This window comes from Hesperophylax consimilis, chromosome 14, assembly GCF_061612785.1.
Source record: "Hesperophylax consimilis isolate HC1 chromosome 14, BYU_Hcon_1.0, whole genome shotgun sequence".
In the NCBI taxonomy this organism is placed as follows: Eukaryota; Metazoa; Arthropoda; class Insecta; order Trichoptera; family Limnephilidae; genus Hesperophylax; species Hesperophylax consimilis.
In genome coordinates, this window is record NC_142849.1 from 34,492,411 (window position 1) to 34,506,588 (window position 14,178).

General features: G+C 34.9%; 1 protein-coding gene across 2 annotated transcripts in view; it reads right to left on the minus strand.

Annotated features, from left to right (window-relative positions):
• Positions 1 to 766: 766 nt before the first annotated feature.
• Positions 767 to 14,178, minus strand: part of LOC149418217 (uncharacterized) — a 598,424-nt gene continuing 585,012 nt past the window's right edge. The window contains exon 5 of one of the 2 annotated variants that reach the window (XM_089639758.1): positions 767 to 1,086. In XM_089639758.1, the coding sequence (XP_089495884.1) occupies positions 782 to 1,086 (305 nt within the window). In that variant the 3' untranslated portion in view covers positions 767 to 781. Of the gene's footprint in view, positions 1,087 to 3,805; positions 4,186 to 14,178 lie in introns of those variants that run through there. The other variant, XM_089639755.1, reaches the window with a different exon arrangement.

Sequence of the window (14,178 nt, forward strand, 5' to 3'; positions counted from 1 at the left end):
TATTATTATAGGCTTGTCACAAACTAATTAAATATCGATAACTCCTAGCAGCATTGCCAGTCCTACCGATTTTTGCAAGCTAAAATAGATTGTCACGCACGGACAGCTACCATCACAATTATTCAGAAAAAAAAATTCTAATGTATGTACAATTCATTCAGAAAAAAGAAAGTAAAAACCTTAGCCAGGTACAAATACGTCTGGAAAAATAAATTATTTTATTTTTATTTAAAAAAATAAATAACTTTGTTATCACCACTATTTAATCAAAGAGGATAGATTTATTTAAAAACTTTAAATAGTGGTGTTTACAAAGCTATTTATTTTATTTAAATTAAAATAACGCCACAAAGTGATTTTGATGTTATTGGAGAAAAATAAATAAATAAAGGAAGTATATTGTTTAATTATGTTGACAGCTAAAGAGCTTTGTAGTTTGTGTTTATTTTTCGTTATGTCATTTATACTGATATACATATTGAACTGTGCATTTTTAGGCTGTCTCACTTTTGCTCCTTAGCCCCATTATTTTTAAATTTCACACGGTAAAAATCCCGAATAAGTAAAATAAAAATCTGGCAACGCTGGCTCTTATCGGCGGCTGGCGAATTATAGTACCATCTATAGATGTTACATTTATAAAAAAGGACAAAAAATATATCATTTTCAAACATACACGTAATATTTGTTCATACGACGACTTACTGGTGCTCGCTTCAAAAACCCAAAGTGTTCATCCAAACTTACGACTTAAAAAAAAACGATTAAGCACTTACGAGTATTATTCGACCATAATATTATCTACAAATATCGAGTTACTTCTTTTTTCACCTTTTGTAAATATATACTTTCCGCATTTCGTGACGTAGTATTCGCAGGGAGTGTGGTTGTGGGTCCCGAACTCGATTAGGACTCTGTTGTTCTTCATCCTAACATAGGCACTACACGCCGTAGGACAGGCTGTAGTCTTTCTCTTGGAGCATGTCCACCTCTCTGCACCGCACGCGTATTTACTGTTGTAGCCGTAGGTATACTGGTTAAAGAAGAGCAACTTCTTTCCCCCCCGCCGAGATGGTAGAAACACAGCTGAAAAATAAAATAAAAATTGATTTAAATGGTTTAATCCGCCGGGAGTTCGGGAACGGGATAAATCACGCCCTACGCCTTCCGTGGTCCGATTTATTCTGCAGAACTTTTAAATATAAAGCTAGTATTAATTCCACGGGTGCACTTGAAAAAGTGATCAAGTTAAGTATAATTCGGGTAGCGCCGTGTACGGAAACCAGCTTCAAAGAGTAGCATATCGGTTGTCTGCTTGTGGTTGCGTCGCAGTCGCATTGCTAGTAAGTATCTCTATGCATGAAGGGCCTAATTCAGATATTTTCAGAGTATTTTGAAATATTCTCCAACTTTCGATTTACAGGAGCGATGCGCGGGGTAAAAGTCGATGACGTAAGATTCCAGTACAGTATCGTTATTTCGCCTAACGACGTAGGCAAGGCAGGCTTTTTTGTCATGATTTCTGAAGCAGACTCATATCTTTGCACCCGCTCCGGTTATGTACATATTTTGTCTTGAAGCTGTATGTCTGCCGCTTGAACATTACAGAAGATTTCAAACTTGCGTTTAGTTTTATTTAAAAAAAACTTTAAATAAGAACCTAGAGGAAAAAAATACATATACGTAGTTCATAGTCTTTATTTAAAAAATAAATTACATACAGGCTTAAACTTCATATAATAAACGATAATAAACGAAAAAAAGGTTATTTTCTCTCGTTCACTATAATTAACTTCAAAGAATAAATAATATTAATTTCTGGAACACTTGACACATATTCCTACCTTGTGTTCTCCGCAGATACTTTTAAGACATATTGCACATTTTGATGTTGTCATGCGACGTTTTTTATAGGAACAAAATCCGCAAATTTTCCTTTTTTTGTGTTCAAGCTCATCTTTTATGTTTCCAGCTATTAGTTCTTTTACACGAGTACTTAGTTTGGGAACTTGCGGAAATTTTTCTAAAAAATAGGAGAAAACATTGTTTTATAATTCTCATTAATATTATATATTATACGAGACATAGAATAAAGTACCTAAAGTTTAGTGTTCTATAAATTGATATTGCACATTATAATGTGTGTAATTACCAGTATAAATATTCTCATTCGGTATTAAATATATTGAGTACGGGAGTCTCCAATAATTGCTTCGTTCGTTCAAGATTACAAGAAGTTTATTATCGTAGATAATTACAATAAAAGTCTTACTTAACACACGTCCGCTCTGTTTGAGTCTATAAGTTATTCTGCTGGAGCAAAGAAATACAAATGAGCTCACGGTCTATCAATCGGCCACACTTCGGGTGCAGTCGGAACCATTCGGGCCCCTACAGTGCATGCACCGCCATCTATGACTAACTCTTATAGCCCAGCTACACTACTCGCGAAGTTGATCGAAGTTGACCGAATACGATAGTGTGGGCACGAACTTTGCTTCGCTTCGGGCAACTTCGCTTCGCTTCGCCCGACTTCCGATTGTTGTCGGTAAATGCGCCCGAGTCTAAGGACTCGAAGCGTCACGGCATAAATAAACCAATCACTGACTGGTTGGACTGAGTTACTCGCGAAGTTGCACGAGTGTGTGGGCACGCACTTCGAACTTCGGCTAACTTCGTCGAGGACTTCGTCGAAGCGTCGAAGCGAGTAGTGTAGCGGCCGCTTTAACAAATATTAGTAACTGCACCAAATAATAACACTACACATTAAAGACGGAAAACAAACAAGATTTTTTAAATATATTTACGAGAAAAGAATAAGAACCTTTAAAAAGGTTTCAGTAAAAAGAGCAAATAAATAAACACAGTCAAACACAAAAAATGTACTTTACTAATTCTAAGATTTTTAGAAAATAAAAAATATAATTACAATTCATAATCGCAATGGAAAACAAAGGAGAACAATGACACAATATCATAAAAAGAAGGAAACGTTATAAATGGGGTCAGTGTCGGACCACAGTGTATGGAAGCTGCAAGGCTATCCGAAACGTTTATGTTGATGGAGCAAGCACAAACACGGTACAAAACCCCAAAAATCGAACTAAATAATACTATTTTTTTAATGATAAACTAATGTTTACAAGACAAGGTTTTTATGCATAGCACAAAGGATAATAAATTATTATAAGCAATAATTATATTTATAGTTAATTTATAGCAATAGTTATATCCAATTTTCCAATTATGTCCTCAACCCTGTATCTAAATTTCGCTAATAAACAATTAGATAATGTTAATTAAGTGTTTATCTCAAGTGACCTACCAGGTAAGTACATATTGTACTGTATATTATCTCCATAAATAGTTAGTAATAACATAGATCACCGTAGAAATGTATTATAAGTTTGTACAGTGCCCTTGAGGTGATTTTGCACAAAAACAGCGCTATACAAGTCATCCAATTATTATTATTATTATTAATAATATAGTAATTATTATTAGTAATATCAATACAAATTGAAAATATCTCCCGATGGAAGTACTAATACGTATTGAATTATTTGGCGGGTTGGAAATAAACTGACGTGGCTCAGTGGTCCAGAGCGTCTGACCGGACATCAGAAGGCGCGGGTTCAATTCCCATCAGCGGCATTTTACTTTAAATCGGGAGATATTTTCATTTTGTATTGATATTACAGGCGACTAATTATTGCTTATAATAATTTATTTCATAATACTATTTATTTACCTTTAATTAATGAATCTTAAATCATATTATAAGGTAACATAATCAAACATGAATGGTATTAACATAATATTATAAGGAAATATAGCCGCCAGACTTGGAGAGGTCCACTTTTCGTGGAGAATGAATATGGTCGCCAATTACTTCAACAACTAAGCCGTGCTGCATCCGAACATATGCCAGGCATTTCATTTTGGGCGTTCTCACGGAACACTGCCACCTTTCTCCCCTGTGTACATACGTCGAGTTATAGCAATATGTGTGTTTCTTGTACAGCAGGAGTTTCTTGCCATGTTTAGATGGAATGTATCTCACGGTTACGTCTTCGCATTCTGATGGAATCGTAGTTGCAAATTCTTTTTGGGCCTGTCTCGCACTATCTCTGATGGCCGGTTCCGATGCAGCTAAAGTGTTAAGCCCGTAAGACGTAAATGAAACTGCAAAAGGCAAGAACAGAAAGAGTATTATTAAAAAAGAAGGAAAATAATTTCTTACATCGATACACAATCGACATTACTACTTTCTAAACCAGTTTGAAAAACAAACAGTTTTCAATAGGCTAGCTTTAGACTTGTAAGTTTTTTCGTAAATTTACGACTTCTAGCCAATGGGCGTATTGGATTTTCAAAATGCAATATGCCCATTGGCTAGAAGTCGTAAATTTACGAAAAAACTTACAAGTCTAAAGCTAGCCATAGACAAGCTTAAATTTATTCAACTCTCTTGTAGAAAAGAACACGTATCGAAAGGAAAGGGAAAAGTAAAAACAAAATATCTGGATGCTTGCATAGATAGTTTTTATATGAACTCAAAAATAACAATTCTCTGTGCTAACTTTTACCATTTAGTTTAATTGCATGTGAATACGGCTAAACATTCAGTGGCATTGGACAATAAGAGATCTCTAATCTTACGTCTTATAATTACGTACGTGACTACGTGGGATGAGACCATTTTAAAATAGTGCAATGGTTTGAAACTCTAGTCTGACACATCAAATCTTAGAAAAACGATTAATTAAAATTTAACAACGGACCACATAGAAAAATAACATTAATTAAGCAGAATACAATAATAATTGTAAAAATAACAAAAAAACTGCTAACAAGAAGTTCCCTGATTGGTTAGGTTGGCCGACCAATCAAAGCACTCCATACCAACAAAATAACCGGATATAAATATAAAATTGACTAGCCATTAAAACGTTTGAAGTTTCATTGCTTTCATCTATTTCCTATGGAATAATTGCCTGGGGAGGAACTTACAATAATCACGTAAAACCCTTAGAAATCGCTCAGAAATCCATCATTAAAATAATGTACCAAAGGACCAAGACATATTCCACCAACCAGTTATTTCAAGAAACAGAAATCATGGAACTAAGACGGATCTATTGTATTCAATGTCTCAAATTTATATTTACGCGTCCTATCAATTTCACCAAAAACACAAATCGCTCGAGCCAGAGACATACCACATGCGTGTTCACAGTCCCTCACTGCAAAACTAGGCTGGGCCAAAGGCACATCAACTATATTGCCCCAAAATTGTTCAATTCTTTACCCAATTCCATCAACATGTGTCAAAACCTGAACTTATATAAGAAAAATGTTAAAAGTTGGATAAGAAATAATTTCGAAGCGAGTAACTTTTATCTATAATTTAAGCCATCTGTTTCTAAATAACTAAACTACCACATGTCTTTCTGTAAATTAAAGATTAATTTCTTTAAATCAAAGAAATATATACATGCATCTATGTTTTATGTGTGTGTGTGGGTGTGTGTGTGTGTGCGTGAGTGTGTGTGCGTGTGTCTGTGTGTGCGTGTGTCTGTGTGTGTGTATGTGTGTGTGTGTGTGTGTGTGTATATGTTTGTAAATTAAAAAAAAAAGAAAAAATAGAAACTTCTCTAAAAAAAACCAATCACATTGATCTCTATAGATACATTTAACAAGTTTAAAAAAACTATATTTTAAACACCACTGTTTTATCCTTACACTATAATACCCACGCTCAGGCTTCGCCTTTGTGGGATTTTTTTGTTACTCTTTCATTCTATATTACTATGTATGTACCTGAATTGTATATGTATCAAAAATTTTGTTAATAAAAAAAAAATAAAAAAATAAATGTGCCGAAATTAACATGTCAACTATTTTAATCTTGAACATAAAAATTGAACCCTAGTCCTCAGATTACAAGAATAAGTAGATCTTTAGACCAATTTAGAAGATTCTTGATGCTCACAAATTGATTAAAAAATTAAATTAACGTTCAATTTGGGTACCACCGCCCGGGAACAATTAAAAGGATAACCAACGCCCTCAGACCAATTGGTTCGCTACGTTTAGTGACTTAGTAACGGTGCCGGGTTCATGGGGTAAAGTTTGCCTAGGTCTTGGCGGCGGACGCGTTCACCTACGTACTGCGTGGCGGGTCGGATCAGGTTGAGGGAGACCTGTTGACCTCCCCAGCCGGACTCTCTCCCGACCCATCGTCTTGCACTGTAGTAGAAGGATGGATTCATGCATCCGCCATTCCTAGACACATTTCCCACCAGATTCCTAACCACGACTGATACCTTTTCCTCTCCCTAAATAGACACTCTACACAACATCTCCAAAGATGCCATAGGCCTTGAGGGATTTTATTTTAATCGGGACTTCCAGTGTGTAGCTAATGTAAAGAAAGAGATACCAATAATTATTTCTTCTGTAATGAAATAAAAATTCAAACTGGAAACATACGCCCGAATAAAAAAAGAATGACATTGGCAAAACGCGCAGAAATGTATCAATTTTATTTAAATCTTTCTGCATGAACGTTTTATTTATTTTTCATCCTGATCAAACTCAAAATATGGTTGACCTACAATATTTCAGATGAAGTTGATTCTTTGGAATACCCAGATTTTCTTAGTGTAATGACTACATCCGATTCTGAGATATTTAATCTGTTATGAAATATTATTTCATAAACTCAAGTAGGCTCAGGTAGGCTAATTTCGAAAGGGTAATAAATTAATTATGATTCTTGACAGGCAACACAGAGATGAGCGGTCAGGAGAAAGGGGGGGGGGGCGTTTCCTCACTCTTGTTAGAGAGCCGGCGGGACCCCGGTTCGGTAACGACAGTCGCACACATTATTAATTTAAAAACCGGATTACGGAATGTAATACAGTCAATCGTGAATCGATAGATTTTTACCCTGATGGGTTTGTTATTTTAAATATCCAACATGATATTGGAGTTATCGAGAAAGTGCGTGATTCACATTTTAAAACCATAACGGCGACATTTTGATCAGCATGTCGGTAGATTGAAATCGACAATTAATCGGAGCCATCTCTGGGTTGACCGTGGTCGCGGTTATAAATTCATCATCCTGGGCCTTGTACAGGCATGTTATTAATATTCTGGGCCGAGCCTTAGTTAATCTCGCCGAGCAAATCTTTGGGCGGATGTCGATTGGTGCCTAACACACGAGGGGGCCAGCGCGCAGCAGCAGAATATTCCGAAGGAGGGTTGAGAGGCATCCGACTTGCCTCGGATCGCACCGATGCATTCCTCACCGTCATGGATTTCCCATCTTCAAGAATACCTAGCCAAGTTTAGATAGTCAGAGTAGCTCATAACACGGTCGATCTCGGGTGAGTGTCTTAATTAAAATATTGGTATGATCAGACATTTAAATTTATTTATTTATTTAAATAAATAAATAAATAAACATTTAAATATATAATCAGTGTGCAATTTAAACAATTAAACTGTTTTATTTAATCATCACATCACCCTGTGACACAATAGCATGACAGCGGTGCCCACCGCCCGATAGGTAAGTCTTTCATGATCCGAAAGGAGCTGGCGACGCGTCGGACAGACATAGCATGATAGAAATATCATGCTTTGGCGCTCTATTCATTAGAAAAGTTTGTCCGACGTGTCATTAACTTTAAACTCGCATAATAAATCATTTATCACAGCCAACTTTTTCAATTCTCAACATTAAAACAATTTCTGGTTGTTCATAATTCAAAGTTTGATATATTTTCCATGACCAGTGATGTGGTACTTTGGTGGCTCGTGACTGTGAGTCCCGAATATGCCAAGGATTAAATCGTTCTTTATTTTAACGTAGGCCACACAGTAAAGTTTTGATCCACTCATGGAGCAATGCCACCTTTCTCTACCACTGGAATTCCTGGATCGAAAGCCATAAGTGTACTCGTTCACCATCAAGAGACGCTTTCCTTTCCTTGAGGGAATATAGACAGCTGAAAAAGTATGAACAAAATGATTAGTTTACAGATTCCTTCATATGGGGCAAACTAAGTCAACAATCGGTAACGTATAACGTTTTAAGGCTCTTATACTGGTGATGATCTGGTTTTGTAAATCACACAGAACATCAAGGAATAATTAATTCCTTGTATAAAAAAGGTCGATTGCAAAATTCACTCTGTACGGGAGAGAATATTCATAAATCCAATCATCCAAATACATTAAAAAAAAACAGAGGACTTACTGAAGATATCATCCGTTTTGAGAGGGCTGCAAATCCTTTCCACAAGGTTATTCTCCAAATCGGCAGCGATAGATGATCAGCACTATAAATTATCACTTGCACCACGAAAGAAGAATATGTCACGACCAGCTCTCAAGAGAGTAAAAATTTGAATACTCAAATCATCACATTGTGATTAAAAAAATAACTTTCTTGCGACAGCAAACTCCAAAACGCAAATCATGGTACAAAAATTGACCAAAAACTGGACTAGCGGTGGCATCTCTCGTCAAATAAATCCTGCTGTCTAAATGATTACAGGTAACTGAATCTTCATTGACACGCCCCTGCAAAGCTGAATCTATGCAAAGATGACCAGAGATGTCTATAATATCCACTATTTTTTTAAATTTTTAAATTAAAAATGTTGTTAAACAAAAAATAAATTAAACATCATCCCACTACAAGAAGTCTACCGCTTCTCCACATACCCTCAAATTAAATTAACTGTATCTGCCTGAGAGCACCATTCTAGTATTGCCCTATAATATATATTAATCACATTTTTCTTATAAGCCTTACTCTTACTCCAAGGGAAGAATCACATTAAGAAAGATGAACTCTTCCAAATCAAATCCTTGTAGTGCTGTACCACCCCGATATGATTAAATTGAGAAATAACACAAATAAAATGAATAAAATAAATAAATAATCAAATAAAATGTACTTGATCACGTCGGGATGTGAACTCACGACCTTGAGATTGCAGGTGGAGAGACTTACCCCTTGACCACCGAAACCGTCAAAGGCATTTAGAATAAGGTTTTTTTTCATGGAAATTTATTTGTACAAAATATAAACAAAGTAATAATTTTATGTGTATAATATAATATTAATTTTATGTGTATAGTATAATATTAATTTATGTGTGTAATATAATATTAATTTATGTGTGCAATATAATATAATTTCCCATCCCATACTCCTAGAAAGGCTATCTCAAATAGGCATCCGGGACTCAACTCTTAACTGGTTCTCCTCATACCTAACTGGTAGATCACAAACTGTAAAAATTAACAACACAGCTGAAAGTAACCCTCTACCAATTCAATTCGGAGTCCCACAAGGGAGTGTCCTAGGCCCTATTTTGTTCCTCATTTACATCAACAAACTCTGTAACCTACCCTTAACCGGAAAACTAATATCCTTTGCAGATGACACTGTGCTCATAGCTCGTCATAAAAACTGGAAAGGAGCATTTGACATAGCTCAACACGACATAGGCCTTGTAAAGAATTGGTTAGATGACAATCTCCTGACACTCAACGCTGGTAAAACAAAATTCCTAACCTTCAGTCTATCTGTTGCAACCCAACCTACTAACAATCAGAAAATAACAATTCACTCTTGTCCAAGACCTTGTTCTTCCTGTACTTGCCCAAACTTAGAAAAAGTATCCCATATAAAATACCTAGGGGTCCTAATTGATCATCATCTTCGTTGGGATCAGCACTTAGCCAGCCTAACTCCCCGAATTCGCAAGCTCTGTTATGTTTTTCGAACATTAAGAAATATCCTTACTCCTACAATAATGAAAACAGTCTACTATGCTCTCTGCCAATCCCAATTAGCATATGGCATCATAATTTGGGGCGGTTGTGCACATTATCTTATTGATCCATTACAAAAAGCCCAAAAAACGATAATACGTACTATCAACAAGCGACCGACAAGATACTCCTCCACTCGACTCTTCACTGAATACAATGTCTTAAACATACGGCAACTCCACATAAAATTTACTCTAATGCATTTTTTGTACAAATATAAGAAAAAACCCTCGTACACCACAATTACACCACCAGAACAATAACCAACCGACACTACAACGTACCTACACTACATACCACGTCCGCTCGAAGACAATTCATGTACCTAGCTCCCAAAATATTTAACCTTCTCCCTGAAACCTTAAAAACCGAAACCCAACCCCATAAATTTAAAAAACTAATATCAAAATGGATAAGTTCACTTGGAGACCACAATATATAAAAATTGGTACATAAATTAAATTATATTATAATTTTATCAACTAATTATCAATTATTATTAATATTTAATACCATCTTTATTACTATAAATACATTTAGAAACCATGATTTTAATATTTGTAATGCAATTAAATTTGTATAATATAATAACTTTTAATTTAATTTAATTTGTTTAGTTTTATTACTTACTTATTATTTAATTGTATAATCTAATTGTATAATCTAATTAACTTATATTTTAATCTGAATTGCATAACTTTATAACTTATAATTAACTTATTTTATAAATCCAATCTGTAAATATCACCCGCCATAACACAGGGACATCCCTAGCATGGCGGATGAATTATCAAAAATATGTATAAATGTTCAACAAGTTCTTATAATAAATAAATAAATAAAATATTAATGTGTATGATATAATATTAACATTTAATCTTTTCATAACAGAGTGTCAACTTTGTTATTTTTATACGTACTTTTTTCTTCTTAGGAATAAAGATTAATGTTTATTTATGGTTCAAATATTATGACAATTCACTCTTAAATTACCCAACTGGCCGGCCACTCGTGAAACGTGTTATTTTTCTTTCTCCTTGGGATATTTTGTGTTTATGTGTAATAGTGCAGTGATTCTCAAATGTGTAAATTGTTAAATTCGATACAGACTTCGTTCTAGTGAGTTTAAAAGTTTAAGCGTACTACGAGGGTGGTCTGAAAAGTTTCCGACCTCAACGCAAAGATGGCGGTACTCGACAATAAAAGCTAGTGAATATAACTGTGCATCTTTTGACAGTTACTCACCAAAGTTTCAGCCATTTTGGACGAGCAATTTTTAGATGACAGTCGTTTGAGTGAGTCGATGTGTGTGTTTTTGTGAAAATGGAAAAATTGAGTATCGGGCTGTTATTATTTTTTTGTTTTTGAAAGGCAATACGCCTACGCAAATCAAATATGAGTTGGCCTCTGTGTATGGGGACTCTGCACCATCATTTACCACAGTGAAATTTTGGGCAGCTAAATTTAAACGTGGCCGTAGGAGCTTGGGATACGATGAACGTTTGGGACGTCCAAAAACTGCAACTACTGACGATAACATTGCTAAACTTCACCAAATAGTATTAGACGACAGCGGAATTAAAATTAGAGACATAGCAGAGGTTATGGAAATGTCCAAACAACGTGTCTGTCACATATTAAATCAAGATTTATACATGAGAAAGCTGTGCCGCGTTTGCTCACGTTAGACCAAAAATGTGTGCGAATGAACATTTCCAACGCTCTGTTGGCGCAGTTTAGGCGCAACAAATCCTAGTTTGGCGCCGATTTATTACTGTAGATGAAACTTGGATACACCATTATACGCCCGAAACAAAAATACAGTCAAAACAGTGGACTACAAAGCGGGAACAGGCTCGAAAAAAAGCAAAAACTGTTTTCTCGGCTGGGAAAGTGATGGCGACTGTTTTTTGGGATATTCATGGAGTTATCTTAATTGATTATCTTCAAAAGGGAAAAACTATAACAGGAGTATACTACTCATCATAACTTGACAAGCTGTAGTCAGAAATTGCGGAAAAACAACCACATTTGCAGAAAAATAAAATTCTGTTTCACCAAGACAACGCGCCGTCTCACACCTCGGCGGTTGCCATGGCGAAAATCCACGAATTACGGTTTGAACTGCTTGACCATCCGCCTTACTGACCAGATCTAGCCCCAAGCGACTTCTTTTTGTTTCCTAATCTAAAAAATGAGGAGGCAATCACCTTTGTGAATAATTATTTTGCAGAGAAAAACGCCGAGTACTATTTGGATAGGTTAGAGAGATAGGAGCATCGCTGGGAGAAGAGTGTAGAGTTACAAGGAGACTATGTAGGAAAATACTTAAAATAAAAAACTTAGGAAAAAAAACCTTGTTTCATTGCTAGGTCGGAAACTTTTCAGACCATCCTCGTAAATTAAGAAGTACTTAAAGTGTAGTATAATATTATAATACCGCCTGCAAAACCTTCTAGTTCACAGGATTTGTGATCTAGGAGGTTTTGTTTCAAACGGATCACGAATAATTTGAAGAGTTTTTTAATAAATCAGCAATATTCATTTTTCTCCGCGTTTGTTTTTATTTCATACGGTGCGGTTTTTTATGGAGAAAGGTACTAGGTAAAGGTAATGTGTTGTGATAGCGGTCAAAACCACTTAATGCTAGGGTTTTTTAATAAAAGTTATTTAAAAAAATCAGAGTATTTAAATTTTTTATTCAAAGTTTATACATTTTTCAATTAAAATATAACAATTTAAGCATATGTAAATTTATTTAAATTAAGAAAAACTAATAATTGAATTTATTGTGGTAGATTTTAAAGCATGGTGTTAAACATAGACCCAAATTACAATCAGGACAATAGTATCGACTTTCCCGGCGAACACGTTTTCCAGACTCGTTTTTTTTCGAGCAGCACACGATGCATCTTCTTGTGGGTGCTGTTTTTTTTTCTGTTGTTGGTATTGGCTCTAAAAAGTGACGTTCTGTCAGGCGCAATGGATTTTCATTTGGATTTGTGCTTGGTCGTCCACCTTGAATAATAAAATTTCCTCATTTATATTTGATATTTCTGTAAATTCAAATGGGGCTGATGATCCTGGTGTGTCTGATGGGATGACGATCTCTGTCCATTAATCTAAATCAAGAGGCCGGCTGGGATGTGCTTCTTCTTCAAATTGACGAAGAAGAATCACTTTTGGAATGTTCAATATCAATATCTTCATATTCACTATCACTCTCCATTAGGGATCTTATTTGAAAAAAAAAAATCAAATTTATACGATATGATAAATAATTTTTTTTAATAAAACGATGCATTCATACATTCAATAAAATGTGAAAACAATATAAGAAAAATGAAATAAGCAGCTCAAAAACATGACCGATCTCAACAGCAGGCAAATTCAAACTGAGTAAAATACATCGATAACTTTCACGAGCGTTACTCGTGTTAGCTAAAAATAGAACGCTGCAAGTTGAAACCGACGAGCGTCACTCGGTGTAGCAAAAATTGACGTTAAAAAATACTAATGTCGGTTGCGACTCTGTTCATTTCACTTTAGTTCACTTCGGTTATTCACTTACTTTCAGCTTTACAAATCCTAAACAACAATATCCCGTGATTTATCAGGGGTCTGCGCGAGTATACTATATTTATTTCAAGATAACCGTCAATAAAAGTATGTTTTTGTAGATAAGAGGAGCGTATCTACTATCGTTGTACGAAAACACCCAATGGCAGAAAACACTTTTTTCGAGTTGTCTTCACATCAATTTATTTCAATAAAATATAAATACAAAGGGGAACTAACTATCAGCCGCAGCTGAAGTTATACTGTGATCACTATAAAAAAAAAAAACAAACAATCTGGAAAATAAAAATACAATGATCGATGTAAACTTTAAGAAAGTTGACCTTACTAGGACTATTTTCACCCACGCTCCTATGCAAAAATAAATAAAATTAACATTTTTAAATGACATGATATAAAAATAGAAATATATTTACAGGAATTTTTAGTAGGGTTCTTTATTATGGGTAAATATTAGCGTTGCCTTAGTGAAAAGCATCCTTGCAATTATTACACCCCGGTTGGGGTTTTTATAAATACCAGGCTGTTAGTTAAATTATTTTTTAAGAATTGAACCTTGTTTGCCGATATGAGGGAAAAATTTTATGTTATGATAATGGTAAAAATGGTTCCATGCTAACTCAACACAGTGACTATTCAACACACTTTTAAAAAGTGATATAAATTCATTAAAAACGATGAAAAAAAATAAAAATTTAACCTAACCTAACCTACATAACCCAGTTAATAAAGTTTTTG